This window comes from Apium graveolens, chromosome 6 (assembly GCF_009905375.1).
Source record: "Apium graveolens cultivar Ventura chromosome 6, ASM990537v1, whole genome shotgun sequence".
NCBI classification, from domain to species: Eukaryota; Viridiplantae; Streptophyta; class Magnoliopsida; order Apiales; family Apiaceae; genus Apium; species Apium graveolens.
This window is the reverse complement of record NC_133652.1, coordinates 230,526,457-230,542,806: the sequence shown is the minus strand read 5'-3', so window position 1 is coordinate 230,542,806 and position 16,350 is coordinate 230,526,457. Positions and strand designations below refer to the sequence as shown.

Sequence of the window (16,350 nt, the reverse complement as noted above, 5' to 3'; positions counted from 1 at the left end):
TGGTCTTTTCTCCTTGTTTTGTCTAACATAAGGATTGGTCTCATCTTGAAATTGCATTTAGTTGTTATTCCACTAACTGTTTTATTCGTAAAAAAAATGTGGGGGCTTTAATAAGACAATTAAGGGTAACAAGTAAATAATCGTGATGGTATTGGACCTATTGGCCCCGCCACTTTTAGTTATTCAGTTGGTTCATAACTGGGGGTTTTGCCGTGAACAGGAAAACATACGAAAATGGAGAATTATAATTTAAAAGGTACTAGCATAAGAGCATCGCACCCTTGTATATACAGGCATGACACAATCAGAAGAGCATCTAAAAGACCAGCTTATCTGTCTGATAAGAAATTATGTCATAGACTTTAGTATGGGGAAGGTGATAAACAATTTTGTAAGACTGCCACATTTGAAATGAAAATGGAGTCACCACCCCCATTAAAAATGCAAATATAAAACTTTTGGGTAGCTAGCCAACTTCCAGATACAATTTACCAATACAAAATCGTTTCATCTCTAGGGTTTCGGAGAACATTGCCAGCACATTCAAGACCAGCGTCATATTGACAAATTAACAAGCCATCCAGATTTTTCTTTTCAGAACCTGATTTTTAAAGTCCCTTTTCCTTGTCAAAAAGAATAAGGATTCCGGCACACAGTTATTACCTTCACCGGAATAAGTTGAGAATTCCAAAAGATAATCTAGGAACGTCAGTACTGCCGATCCCTGCAGTTACGACACCTCCAGGTACCATTATTAGACGAGTCCACAACCCATTTTGAGCAATGTCTATGCATCCAAAGCCCGCATATTTGGCAACAACTATCAGGAATTGGATCTGTTAAACGGCATGTCTGACATGGCATAACCTCAAAGGAAGGTTTTAAAGAATCCAGATGTTCTTGCTGATCCATAATCATTTCATGCTGCGAGAGATTAACACCTTCTGGAATTATAGAAGAATTATCTATATTCGCAATCAGATTCCCAGATGGATCAATCCCATCCAACTGGGCACCATCAAACAATTCATTGAAGGAGAAGTACGTTTGTGGCTCAAACTCCATATCCTCAAAATTAATACCTTCCATGTCGAACATTAAATCATCTTCGATATTTGTTGAATCCCATGCCAAGCCTGGAGCTGATTCATCCGCTGGAAGAAATGTATTCCCGGCAATAGGTTTGGCGGAATCAACTGATGTATTATTTGTCAAAGAACCAACAACATTATCATCCTGCTGTATATGCCTCCTGACTGGTAACTTTTGAGGCACAGAACCAGAAACAGTTGGATTCTGTTCTAAAGCTCCTTCTGAAGTTTTCTGGGTACCATGGTTCACCCTTGACAGAGAAAATGTGAGAGGATTATCCCCTTTTATGCATACCAGCTCACTTTTAGTAGGTAACACGTGAGTACCAGATTCTCCCTGTGTAAGCTGTTCGAAAAAGGTTTCACGACAAAACCCTGTTACTTGGCTTGCTTGCATCGGAGCTCTTTTATTAGACTTCTTGCACTCTGATGCATTTTTCTCTTCTGGATCAGCGTATGGGCAACTAGGTGACCTTATCCTCCGGCACTTGCAACATTTAAATCCAACCACTTCAAATAGTTTTGATTCCTCAAGCTCAACTGCATCGGCATGATACCATTCTGTACAACACAGCAATTAATTAATTAAAATATTAAAGGAGGTAAAACATTTAACAGTGAAGCATAAACACCATCAAGTTATTAATGCTTACTTGTGCATGTTTCACAGAAAATATACATAAGATTAGAATCGTATGGCTTCTTGCAAAGTTCACATTCAACTTCTGATACATTTGAATTGCCTTTTAGAAGAATATTTTTCGATATAAAATCACTACCATCTTCCCCATCCTTCTTCTTGATAAGCCCCCAAGAACACTCCTTACTTTTATTTCTAGGCTTTAACTCGCTGGTTGGCTTTCTCCCTACTGAATGTTGCAAAGCTCCATTTGATGCTGGAGGCCTATGACAGCCATTTTGTTTTTTACCTTTTTGTGCACTTGCAGCATTCAGAGGCTTTTGTCTTCGTAAAATCAAGGGACTAGTAGGATAGTTTCCATTCTGCATAGTACCTTCAGCTCGGAAACAGTTTTGGCAGGTCATTACGAATTCAACTCCCACACTCATGTGCACCGTTGAACTAACTGTACACTGACGATGACAATAACCTAAAGACAACAAGGCAAACATATAAAATATGCTTCAGTGATGAACAGAATAGCATGACTGTTTGTTAGAAGTTGAGTGCTGGTGACAGGATCTTCAAAGAAACCAATATTTTTAATCATTAATATTTAAACAATTCACACAATCTGTGGTGATACATGTCATAAAAATAGAATGTTCGAGAATGAATGAAAATTCGCAACAAACCTTCACATTTGCTGCACTTGACAGCGTTCCTGGAAATCACGAAGAGAAAAAATTATTAAGATACCTTAAGCAGGAGTAAAAGCACGAGTGATCTTGATGAATTAGTCACAAAAATTTACCCGAGAAAAACATCAAGCTGACAAGAAGCACAATGACAAGAATCCAAATTATCTCTTTTCCGCGTTAAATAAAAGAAGATATCCTTGCGTGAAACCTTCAACTGCTGTTTCTGCATTTTTGATAATACATTCATAGGCTTCTCAGCAACTGGTGAAGGCAATTTCTCAATCTTCTCTTCATATTCTTTGACCAGATATAAAGGAATGCATGCTTCTAGAAACCAGAATTTTTCTGTTCCATCTCCACTTTTTTCTACTTCAGTTACATTCTTCATAATACGGGAAGGGAGGTGCTTTTGATTCCCAAAAGCCACAGCATATCTAACCTTACTTTCAAAAATCTGTTTGTCACATATCGAAGCATTTCTAAATACATATGCATCTGTCTCAGCGCCTTTTCCGTCGATGGAACTCTGATCCGGACGAACAAGGTCACTCCATCTCACATGAATGTCTAGATACCTGACCTGTACCAAGAACTAATTTATTACTATAAATAAATAAATCTTACTCATTGCAAAGCGCTCATTTCTAATAGCTGTGCTACAAAGAGACAAACATGTATTCCACCATATAATGAAAAACGAGCTACAAAGATTCCAGTAGAACTAAAGGAAGAGTACAAACCTGTGTGGAAAGTTGTGCAGTATTCCTACACATTTCAACAGCAGCTCTCCATATGAATCTTTTGCTTCTTTTTGGAACCTCAACTCCATCCGCATAATAGATGCCTAATATCTTTCTAGACCCACCTGATAAGAAAAGAATATAGTGAGAAACTACTTCCCCATAATATTCTCAATCATATGTTATTACAGGAATTTATATGACATTATATTCCAAAAGGTGGCCATAAAAAGTTGTAGATGCTAATATATTCTCAAAATGCAAAATGGTGGAACAATAAATTTTTACCTTGGCGAGCTGATTTTTTCACCAAAGTTTGTGCTAGAATTCCTTTCTGGAACATGAACTTTGAGAGCATACCTCCACTCCACCAGATAAAATCATTTGACATGTCCAGGTCCCCATCAGCTTTCACTCCAGGCATGGCAGATGGTTTCCTACCACGCCTCCCACCTGGACCACGTTTCTGATTTGATTCAACAGCACTCATACAATGGGGGGCGGAAGATTCAACTGGCCAACCATCCACAAGTTTAACCCAATCCCCAGAAAAAGCGATATGATGTATATTTTCTTCAAACTGCAATCATTAACAGTAACATTGAATCAGCAAAATTTGACTGCATACTACTACTTCACAGAAACAAAGCATGACATTAACAAATAAGAAGTAATGAGTTAAAAATAATTTGTCCTTTGAGAAATTAATCCGATCAACTACCTTAAAATGGTACCTACTTCACAAATACAGTATATCATATAATTATTTCCATGCATTGTCATATTTAGTGTTATTTAAGGGGCGAGGTGCCTCATTGTGGAAAGGTTCCTAAGAAATCTAAGCGCGGAGGCGCAAGAATTGCAATAAATACATTTTTATATGCATATATATAAAGTACCATATGAAGCATATACACAAGATTAATTACGAACTTAATACAACTCAATTGGGGAAAAATATTAAAAACGGAATTGAAGGAATATGATTAATTACCTTGGATCAAGAATTCTAATAACAGAAATTGTATACCAAATCAAAAGAGAATATAAACTAGATAGAAATATACAAGGAAAACACATGGTAGTATAAAGATAAAGAAGAACTATTATTCCCTACTCAAGGTAATCAAATTACTGCATAGCATGTAGGATTTCTCAGTCCTGTTCTAATGGCTTGTTTTTTAAAATAAAATGTCGCATAAATATTTAAAATTGTATACTTGTAATAGTAAAAGCAGTTACTGAATTTCAAGTTTTTACTATGTTTCTAATACTTATAATCAACATTACACAAATTGAAAAAAAAATAACAAGTGTAAGAAAAGTAAAGGAAGAATAAAAAGAGGAGAAAGCTATTGCAATCCCTTGAGGTGTTTGAAATTGGCAGGCCCGCAACTTTTTCTTTTAGATATGGTAAACTAGGCTTCATTTCATTGACTTAGGCCTTGTCTCGCATTGCGCGGTTGCACCTCGACTCTATTTTAAGCTGCCTCATCTAGGGCAAGCGACATTTGACTAGTGCGCACTAACCTCACCAGTCCCGTTGATTTTCATCTCTTTGTAATTAAATTTCCCTCTTTACTCCAAATATGGCTATCTTTTTCAAAATGATTTAACTTCACTCTTTCAAACACTGGAACAAAGATTTTTCCTTGGACAAGTCCGCAACTGAATCTCATAGCAACTATCTTGTACATCTTTTGACTTCAAGTTAAATTGGTAGTTTTTTGCAGCCGTGATACAGAGTAGGGAATAAATGCCAACTACTTTTATGAAAAACGCCTAAATTTCCAAACCACAAAAGGCAGGAAATATATTGATTACAACCATAAGGCAATAATGACAAAGCATTTCACGGTAGTAAAACCATTAAATATATAACTCACTAGACTAAGTCTCATAAACACTTGGGCTTTAGTTCAGAAAACCCTAAACTCTAGATAAGAATTACAATATAAATTGAGGCAGCTAGAGGCTACGTGCAAACTAAACAAGCAAATACATCAAATTTCTCTGTAGCATATATACAAATTACTCCATAATACATTTAGATTCTCTTTAGTATTTTAAATACATAAGTTTTTTAATATTACTTACTGAAACTTCCCAATCATGACATTAATCTTTCTTCTCATTACAAGATATTTGTTTATTAAATATAGTAACCACATAGAAAAAAGATACAGTCAATCCCCTATTTCCAGCAGTCACACTTATCTGAAAGCAACGTTCAGCATATAATGTATTGTTAAGTACTTCCTAATCATTATCACATATAAAAATTTATTCTACAGGTACGATTTATATAGCCACAAAGGCCACAAAGTATAATTTGTTGTTAACTACTGCCTAGCTATTATCACATGCAAATTTAGGAGAGGTAGTGGCCAGTGGCACAAGGTTCTGTAAGGAATTATATAATTAACAATGTGCTGAAAATTGGTATGCACGCAGAATTAAACAATGAAATCGCTCGCTCCAACTAAACGGCTAGAAAAGGAAATGTACTTACTTCAAGCAAAAGACCTTTTATAGCACTGCAAGTTGAAGCCTGCTCGGCTTGCTTACACCATTTTTTCCTATAATTTAAAGTTTTAAAAGGACCAACTGTTAAGCCGCGTAAGCTCTCCTCCATTAACAGCACATAAGTGGCAATGCTATGGATACTCCCCTGTCCACGCTTTACAGGACGAATAACAGCAAGTATTTTCATGGTACCTTTGATAGCATTTAAAGCAGCTGCATTTAACAAGCATCCTCTCTTGCTGTTGCAAATTGCCTTACAAGAAAGACACCAACTACACCGTTCCCTTGGGACTTCCATCAGCTTCTTTTCAAAACTTGGCCAGAAAAAGCGATTGACAGCTGATGAAAACGCTTTTATTTGAAGAGCAATATTAGCAGACATAATTTTTCTATTATTATACGACATATTCGACACCAAAACATGATTTTCCTCAGATGAAAGCATCAGTAGATTAGCAGCAGCAGTCGCAGCAAAATCTCCATGAAGATAATGATTCATATACGCTTGAGGTTTAAAGGTGGACCCCAGATAGAGGCAGCCATCACCTATATTTCTACAACTTCCGACACTGACCAGACAATTAGATTGTCCTCTGTCACAGGAGTTGCTAATGGCATGCCCCGTCGGAATTGACCTGCTAATTAACTCATGTCGGGTTGTGTCAGATAGATCGCCCTGAAGGCTAGCTGATCCAGAAAAAATGTTGGCGGTCACTTCAATCTGTTTAAATAATTTTGCTGTTTGAAAAGGCCTATCCTGTGCTTCTAAACTCTCACTGTTACATGGCTGCTGAAGACGATGGTCTGATTCGCTGAGCATATTCAGAGGGGCTTTGCTACTTTCATGTTCTCTAGTCGTGTTTCCGACAAAAGGGGCTACTATGTCTTCAGAGCTACTCTCAGCAATACAACTTGCAATGTCTTCACTCAGAGATGGTTCACAAGACCCATTGCTGTTCCTATTAAAACCAGAGTACAGTATAGTAGGACACGCGCCATATTCAGTAGGTGCACTTAAGCCCCTTTCGACCTTTTCAACAATGGGTATGACATTTGCAGGAATTTCCCAATACTGCATAATTCTTTCACATAACCCTGAATACAAACCAAGGTGCTGTGCTTCAGAACAAAGTTTTAGCAGGACCGATGAAATATCCTTCCTATGATAGTATCTTACACATGGTTCAGTGTTCATTGACACTTTAATCCTGTAAGTCAAAGTAATGGAAAACCAAGAGGAAATTAGTAAAGAACTAAACATGATAAACGCGATAAATAAAAGACGGACCAACTTCAGAGTAAATATGACAGTTTTAAAGCTAATCTACACGTGTGTGTGTGTATCTCCGTGTGTGTGTGTAGGTAAGTAGCTAAACCTACACCAGCAAATGATCACAAGTTCCCAAGAAGACTTGCTCATATGGATCAACACCAAAAATTTCCGCTCCTGCAAGAGATGTTCGTCTTGTAATTGTAGGGCTGATCTTGTTAATTGTACACTCTGGACAATACCAGTCCCCTTTCGGTATACTCAATTTGTTCACACCAATACATCTCGAATGGTAAGCTGATGGACACCCATCACAACAAAGCAATGTCCCATCCATGCCACAAAGACGACACTCATCACTATTGGCGTCCTGATTTCTGTCAGCACCAGCATCCTGTTTGGTATTTTTACCAAAAGAACTGGTGTTAGAAGACAAAAGTGTGTCACCTCTTTCCTGCATAAACTCTGTGACTTCTTGGTCCTTGCAAGCAGAAGTCTTAGAGTATCTAGGATGGACACGTCTTGGTCCAACATGAGTAGCAATTGTAACCCCATCACGATCCTCTTCAACCTCGACCTCTGATTCTTCACGCATGTCAATTTCTGCTCTTAGCTCTGCAGAGTCTAATACATCATCACACAATATCTGAAGAATTGTTAATTTTCTATTAACAGAAAGACTGTAATATTCCATCTGTATAGCATCAACGTAAAACCCCTTCCATTCAGGTCCTTCAGTATACCCCATCACCATCAGATATTCAGCTGTAAAAACTGGCCACGTTAAGGAATCAATCAAGCTCCAGTCCATTAAACTGCACGCAGCCAAGAGTTAATAACTTAAGATTTCAATCACTAGAACAAAAATACAAGACACCGTACAATGATAAAATGGAAGGATAAAAGGTCTTCGTAATCTTAAGGAACGAAAGGCTTTATCTTACTTTCAAAGATAACCCCCACCTCACAGAAAATATGTAGAATTGACAAAGTGGTTACGTATAAAATATTTATATAAAATGCCTTCAATCACCTAACAATAAGCCTAACTTGATGAAAAGTTAAGTAAACGTTTACAAATTAGATCTTTGAATGAAACAAGTAACAAGTTTGCTGTAGTACCTTAGACATTTTGATGCAAGCTCAGAACCATCTGATGAAAGAGCTTCAAAATGACGCCGCAGAACACGCATTAGAGCAACATGAATAGCATCCAACAATGTGTTTTGGACAGTACAGTTTATGGAGCCCACAAAGTCTTCCAGTCCAAAAGGACTCAAAAACAAAGAAACACTGAACGAGCGTAAGAAACTGTATACAGAAAGAAGGCCCCCAACACACTCGTCCAGAACACCTATATTTCCCGTAGAAGGAGGCAATTCCGGAGGTGGAACAATACAGGCCTCAGCCTCAATGAACACATCCCCATCAAGGCCATTTTCATTGGAATCACTTTGGAAATCAACATTAGGTACAACTCCATCAGTACCATGATCCATTGCCTCACCCAATGAAGACCCCTCCACTCCAACACCAGCATCAACCCTCACTTTCTCTGCCTTGACCTTCTCATTCTTGTTCAAAATCAACTCATCCAACTCTTTCTTCCTCAAAACCAATCTATCATCACAACTATTATTCTCAATAAGAAACGGCCTCAACTCACCACTATCAAAATCCTCCGAATCCCCATCTTCATACTCAACTCTGTATAAACCCCTATCATAACTAACAACCTTCCCAAGATAAAAACTGCCCTCAAACTCCTTATTCACGTACGACCCAACCAGCGCTTTAGACCTCGTCTCCCTCTTCAACCCCTCCCGAACAACATTCTCAACCTCCTGTATCTTCCTTTTTCTACCTCTCCGCTCCACTACAGGTTCCACTTCAACATCCTTTATCTTCTTTGGTCTCCCTCTACCTCTACGCTCCACTCGAACCACTTGAGCTTCCATTTCCACATCCTTTATCTCCGCTCCAGCTTCCATTACCACGTCATTTATCTTCACTCCATCTCTCATTTCTACATCATTTACCTCCACTCCAGCTTCCATTTCCACAACCTTTATCTTCCTTGGTCTCCCTCGACCTCTCCGCTCCACTCGAACCGCTCCAGGTTCCATTTCAACATACAAACCCTAATTCACTATCCAATAAACACAAATCAAACGCAACATCAGTTCTCAATTGCCTCAATTTACAACAATTAAACCCTAACAGATCTGTAAACATCAAAATTCAACACAAAAAATCACAAACAGATTCAATCAGAATGCTCGAAAATCAAAACAATTCAAATCAATTTTGCATCTAGATCAACATACACATAAATCATACATGCAATCATCAAATCAAATAACTATAGATAACATACAAATCATAATCACACTCAATTACAACACTAGCTTTCAAAAAAACACTGTAAACCTAAAACAATTCTATGTTAATTAGGCATATACGTACAGATATGTATGTATGTTTTGATATAGAATAAGAATTGCACCTTTGCAGAGATGTAAATCAACGCCAACAGTTTTAATTAGGGTTTAGAAGGACTGAAGAAGATAACGCAGAGTTGTAATTTGTGTGTGTATGTGTGTGTATTATAAATAAATAGTTATAGTCTTAGAGAGAGAGAGAGAGAGAGAGAGAGAGAGAGAGAGCCAATGGGCTTTTCACTAACACTCGATACCGAGTTACAGTAGAAAAGAATGACTCGTAATTTATGAGATGAGGTGGATCACTTGACTCGGATGTGGAACAGCCCAACTCGGCCGAGTTGTTATATACTTTTTCAAAAATTTCTTTTTCCCAAATTTTGAGTGTTTGGTATGCCTATTAATTTTGATTCCATATAACGGAGAAAAATCTTTGAAAATCAATGATTATTATTATGATGTGTTTTTCTTTTTCTGTAACACAGTATTTTCCATTTATAATATTATCATTTCCCTCAAAATATTTTCAGCTTTTCTGGTGTAGCTAATGTATGAAAATAGATTTACTTATAATGTCTGTACATACAAGATTTTTATCAAAAGAATCGTTTTAAATATTTGTACATAGATATTAGCCGATATTTTAATAATAATAAATACAATTTATTTGCTTCATTAAAAATAAATTAAGTACGATTTGATAATTTAATAAATTCAGTAAAAGTTTATAACTTTAACAACTAATTCGATAATTGCAATTATATAAATATTTTCTCGTTCTGCTAACTAAAATTTTATAATTTCAAGCACAAGAATTAAAAGTGAGTGCAGGTCGGTGAATATGTAGGGAAATAGAAAAATATCTTTTAAGTATATTGAGTGAATATTTAAAAATTTAAGTTTATCAAAGAAAATAACTTATAATATTTATGAATTTATAATTCGAGAAATGCAAATTTATTTTTTTCTAACAGCCATTATTCTAAAAAACGAAAATCGATATTATTTGGTAAAGCAAACTTTTACTGATTAATTGGATAATCGTTGATTAATCGGATTGATTAATCAGAGTATTAATCAAATATATTTAATAAAATATAAAAATATTTAATTTATTAAACTAAATATAAAAATATTGTGATTAGTCAAATTATAAAATTAAATCGATAAAAATATTAAAATGATTAATGAGATGGTAAAATTACCATCTTGAGATAATTTTTAGAAGAGAAGTACAAGTGAAAGCTTTAAACTTTTAAGTAATGAAGCAAGGGAGAGGTGAGTGAACTCGAACACCACCGGCATTGTTTATAAGTTTTAACATTTTTATATGGTTGTTTTGGGACGATATTAACCGGGACACTGCAACCAATTGGCGGGAATATATATGATGCTTACCCGCTGAGATTAATATTCAAATGATGCATAATTTGTAGTAGTAATAGGATTATTATATGGCAAATATAGTTTATTCCTCCAAGAATTTAGTTCACCGGTTATGCTATCTAGGCCTTATAAATGTTGTTGCGGGGTTCGGGCAACTAGTTGTTTTATCCTTTTTAATGTAAATAAATTATAATCTTTTTTTTTAAGAACATAATGTTTGAAGTTTTTGAAATTGTTATTGATGAAAACAATGGCACAACTTATATTAATAAAAATTTATGTTGTTAATTTAATTAACCTCTATTGTGCCAAATTTTTATATTTGTTTCCCCTTAGGATTTTGTATTATTTTCTTATTTTAATTTGTTATGTATAAAAAAATTAGGGTGTATTTAATATTGTATTTAATACTAGGTTTCGTGAGCTGCTCTCGTGTTTGACTCAATTTATACGCATAAGATGTCTACGTACTTTGCTGTGTGTTAAAGATCAAATCAAAAAATGTAGTTTTAATTTGTGGGGTGAGACCCTTATATAGGCATGGGACACCCTTAGAATTGTATTAGGGTTAGGTGACTTGGCAAGTCTATATTTAGAATTGAATTTGGAATCCTAGAATGTAGGAAATTGATTTTCTTATCCTATGCTGTTTTTTGGAGGGCAATCTCCAAGGAATTATACCCTTATTTAGACTCTTTTTGTCAGCTGATTTTACCCATATTTATTAATTATGTAATCAGGAATCATTTTATCCTCTATAATTTGCCCTCAAACTTCTGGGAAACCGTGCAGAATTTCATAGCAATTAAGTTTTTCATTCCCTTGCAGGATATCGTTTTTAGTGTAAAGTGTGGAGCGATCTACACACTTATAATGATTTGCCTTATCGGAGGCTTCAAGATACTTTCTGGATTTTTCCATACTCATTTTCTTACCTTATTCCTACTTTTAGGAATTTCTTGGTACTCTCATGTATTTTTTGCTTATTTTTTAATCTTCCCTGATATTTTAGAAATTTTTCCTTATTTTTCAAAAAAAATCCTGAAATTTTTTTTGTCTTTTCAGAAAAGATTTTCCAGAAATTATGATTTTCTGAAATTTTCCAAAAAAAAAACCTCTTTTCTTCTTTCCTTTTTTTTTAATGCTGTTTCGACCATGAATCCCTTTTTCGACCAAGATTCTGTTCGAATTATGCCCCTTTTCCTGACAAATGATGATTGAGACGAGATTCGGCGTTTTTCTGCTCGTGAGACTTTCGGTCAGGATTTTCTTTGGTCTTGATCCCTCATCGAATTATGCCCTCCATTTATTCCTGGTCGTGAGTTTTTCGAGCAGGACAATTTTCGACCAGGATTTGCTCAGGATTTTTCCATTGACTTATTTCCTGACCGAATTTTGCTCCAGTTATTCCTGGTCATGGGTTTTTCGACCAGGATATTTTCGATCAGGATTCTGACCGAATTTTGGTTAGGATCTACCCTTTGATTCATTTTTTGACTAAATTCAGTTCCCATTATCCCTGATCGTGGGTTTTTCGACCAGGATATTTTTCAATCAGAATCTTGACCAGATTTTGGTTAGAATTCATTCAACTAGAACTGTAATCGATGTCCAACTATCTTTTTCAAACTAGGAATAAATTTTTTTTTGACCCAATTGGGCTCCTCTACGGGCCTCGTATGGCCCAAATTTTTTTGGGCTTGCTAAGCTGGTCCTCCTAATTGGGCCTATCAACTCTTGCTAAGTTGGGCCTTCCTTCTTTTCTAGAATCTTCTAGATTATAGGCCCTTAAGTTGGGCCTTATAACTGGGCCTATCAACTTGGGCTTTTATTTTTCCCAGTTTTCCAGAACATTCTAGAATTTTTTTTTCATTATTTTCATTCTTCAAGAAAAGAATTATCCCGAAAATTCTAGAATCTAGGCCAGGATGTTTGGGCTCGGGCCTTTACCGGCTACAGTCGGTTAAGCTTCCTTTTTTACCGGCCCAACAACCAATTAGAGAGACTATATATATGTGGGAGGGGAGTGAGACATCCTCACTTCTCATTTCCACACCTTCAACTCTAAAGCCTCATTTCTCATTTCCTTTCTCCTCCTCCTTAAATATTTCCCGGTGGTCAGTCTCAGCCTTTCTATTTGTCGTTTTCTGGGTTTTTGCTCGGGGATTTCTTAAATCTTCATCTTCTTCTTTTATCCTCCGGTTTCAAGCATTCATCCCTGCTTCATCAATGACGGAGAGAGTTGCTGAGAGAGCTGTTAAGATTGCCTCGGCTTCTAAAAGAGGTAACAAAATTCAAGTTTATTCATCTTATATGTCTTTGTTAGACATGATCAACGCTAGGGGAGATGAATACCCATTTGATGCTCACTTAGATTCTTTTGATTACTGCAAGAAATGGTATAACGTAACTGATATTAATAATCTTAACACAGCCTATAATATTCGTCCTCCTTTTAGGATAGATCATGTTGACGGTGTTGATCGTACAGGCCACTGGAAAAGCGATACTCTTTTTATTTATACAGATGCCCTCACCGCGGAGCTTAGGTTTCCCTTTCACGAGTTTATTCCTAGGTTGTTAGCTGACTTACAAGTTAACCCTTGTGGCGCCCCAAAATCCGGTGTTAGGAATCTCGGAGGTCACGCCATCTAAACTACTACAACCACATAACTCACACTACAATATATAAATACTCACGCTTCACGACCCCACACTTATCACACACACACTTACAGGTTATTGTCTTGGAAACGAACCATTCATAAATAGAGTAATTCAACCATCAAGTGATAATTATTACAACCCAAAAGTAATTAAGTCTTACCGGGGAGTAACCTTTAAGTAAGGATAGTCCGTCGGACAAATATACGTTTCTTGTTTATTACCTTACATAAGTCATACTTATAAATAAGCCGAACTAAAAACAACTGAAAACTAATCCAGCTTATTCGGACTACCTGTGGTACAACACCAAACAATCTACAGAACAGCTGGCCATTTCCTACCCGTTTCCTGGCTGTGATTCTCATGGTAGGCATCTTGATTCACTGTTGTGTTGTGTCAATTTAAGAAAATAAGTGTGAGCTATAATACCCAGCATAATAATGTACAATATGCAAATGACTGTATGATAGCTTACGTAAAACATCATATATGATAATTATGTTTTATTCGAAATTAGTTTTCCTTGGTGATACACACCTTCTTATGAAAACAATTCTTTAATGGATTTTATTAACCTGCGAATAACTTAAAAGTAAACCCAGCACCTAGGCTTGGGTTACGGTATTGCATCACAATTCCAATTAGAAGAATTAGGACATTCGTTGGAGCCACCGCATACGATGATCAGTCGTACTGCGATAAAATTAACATTTTCTACTAGTAGAAGGATGACACCTTCGTATCCCGGTTATCACCCTTGCCGCATATGGGCTATGTGTCCTCATTTCGGGTATACACACACTTCGCAGGTCCTTAGGTACAGATTGTACCGTCTCCTACGGTACCAGTAGTCTATCCAATACACGAAGTACTTGGATCCTACCCCTCCCTTGTCCTTTAGGAGATCCTATCATATCCCGAGAACTCGAACTACATCGAAGTTTCCCTAAGCGTTTTGCTTGTTGATAGGTATAGCTTTACTTCATATATATATATATATATATATATATATATATATATATATACTTTCAAAAATTTTCGGAGGAAGTATTAGGGATGTGAGTTGACCGTTGTCAACAGATAAATAAATAAGGGGGGAAAGTTTCTCTTTGAAACTATATTCAAAATAAGTCGAGATAATATTCTCCGACGATCTGAAATTATCCGAATGATTTTCTGAAAATCAGAAGGTATTTTAAATCAGGTCTTATGATTTTTAAATCATAAATAAACCCTTTAATGAATAATAATAATTAAAAGATACTCGATAAATAATTAAACCTCGAATGAGTTTACTCTTGTAAAAGAATATTTAAAATAATATTCCTCGACTAGTTTATGTCTATGAAATTAATAATCTTTAATGTTTAATCGGGTTTGAAATAAATAATCGTTGGAGTATACTTCTCCCATAATAAAGGAATATGTATATAATATTTATTATTCGAACAATAAAATATAGTTGAGGGAATATGATCGTTGGGAAGTCGTTTTAATAAAAGTTCGAGGTATTTTAATGTTTCGTAAGTGGACGTTGAGTCCCTTTAAAACGTACTATTATGGACTTGTAATCGTCCTATAATATCACCGGAATGATTCCCGGGTTTTTATCTTGAAATCCCGACCGACTCTCGGTCTTATTATAATACGTTATGCTTATAGCGGAATTAAAATTTCACGATATATACTTATCGTACAACATTTCTATATCATGCAAAATTCAATAACTACGTATCATGGCAAACATGGTACTTATGCAATGATAATAAAACAATCCTTTCACAACACAACAGTAAATGGAGTTGGGTTTGTAAACTTGCCTGGGTATCTCGAGGTGGAGGATGCTCTAGGTTCCGCTCGGAAATCTATTAATCATAAACACAATTCGTTAGGTCTCGTTCTAATTTACGGCGACTCGCATTCATGCGCTACTTATTATGCACCCTCTTAACTTGTACTACCCTTATTATTTATTTAAGTCCTTATTCACATCATGGTCACTTCATTTCTCTAAGTATATTAGGTTCATTTTCAGCCGTCGGCTCCGCTTATGGATTCTACGGTTTTTACTCGCGCGGTCTCGGCTCCGATATTTTTATAAAATTGAAAAATCATTATTTTCACTTGAAATTTTTATGTAATTTAGGAAACTAAATATGTTACTCTCTATAAAAATTTCATGATTTATGAATACTTTTAAGTCGATCCTTTATATTTTCAAAATTCGTAATTCGTAGCAGTTTTTGTCGCGTAAATCACTTTTAGTAAAATGGCCATAACTTTTGATCCGTAAATCGGAATCAAGCGATTCAAGCGCCTAAACGATCCTTATAATATTTTCTATCATAATCAAGTGTTATTTTTCAAGAAACTACAGTTAAAATCTTCGGAACTTTCTGCAGAAACTTAAAGTTATGATTTGTTCATTTTAACGGAATTACGTTTACGATCAGGGTTTCATTTACGCCCTAGCTCTTAACACAACCACCAACAATCATCATCTCATCATCAACATAAAAAATCCTGTCAAGAACATCATGTTCTTGAGACAATAACCATCAACCTCACATCTACTTAACTAAACATCAAGATTTCAACAATACCACTTCTAAAACTAGGTTTACATCTACATACTAAATGGATCTTGAAAATGAATCTTAACTAAAGTTGGGCCAAAGATTTTTACCTTTCTTGAAAGCTTGAGATGTGTTCTTGAGGATGGTGGAGTCTTGGAAGTGCTTGGTATGATTTTTGAAACCTAAAACCACCATTGAAATCAAGAAACCAAAGAAGAGTTACTATTCATACTATTCACTAATAACTTTCTTGATTTTATTTCACCAATCAAACCTTGATAAAAAGAGATAAAATAATTTTATTACCTTAGTTTGGTTGTTAGGAAGCTTGAG

The 16,350-nt window shown here is 35.7% G+C and overlaps 1 protein-coding gene across 2 annotated transcripts; it reads right to left on the bottom strand.

Annotated features, from left to right (window-relative positions):
- Positions 1–242: 242 nt before the first annotated feature.
- Positions 243–9,650, bottom strand: LOC141666815 (DDT domain-containing protein PTM-like). 2 transcript variants are annotated; one of them, XM_074473023.1, is made up of 10 exons: positions 9,454–9,650; positions 8,070–9,172; positions 7,058–7,762; positions 5,664–6,885; positions 3,440–3,731; positions 3,152–3,276; positions 2,525–2,991; positions 2,406–2,434; positions 1,745–2,200; positions 243–1,652 (listed from the first exon to the last, which is right to left on the bottom strand). In XM_074473023.1, the coding sequence occupies exons 2-10, from the start codon at positions 9,071–9,073 to the stop codon at positions 709–711; spliced, it is 5,244 nt and encodes a 1,747-aa protein (XP_074329124.1). In that variant the 5' UTR covers positions 9,074–9,172; positions 9,454–9,650; the 3' UTR covers positions 243–708. The 2 variants fall into 2 exon arrangements, with proteins under 2 accessions (XP_074329124.1, XP_074329123.1); XM_074473022.1 differs by having other exon boundaries at positions 8,070–9,096.
- Positions 9,651–16,350: the final 6,700 nt, after the last annotated feature.

What these genes read in the sequence shown, in the direction of transcription:
- LOC141666815 (XM_074473023.1), bottom strand. Translation starts at nt 9,073, where the DNA reads ATGGAACCTGGAGCGGTTCGAGTGGAGCGGAGAGGTCGAGGGAGACCA. An exon ending in CTTGCATCAAAATGTCTAAG is followed by an intron (nt 7,763 to 8,069) that starts GTACTACAGCAA and finishes GGCTGCGTGCAG; the next exon opens with TTTAATGGACTGGAGCTTGA. An exon ending in CAGCTTGATGTTTTTCTCGG is followed by an intron (nt 2,435 to 2,524) that starts GTAAATTTTTGT and finishes CGTGATTTCCAG; the next exon opens with GAACGCTGTCAAGTGCAGCA.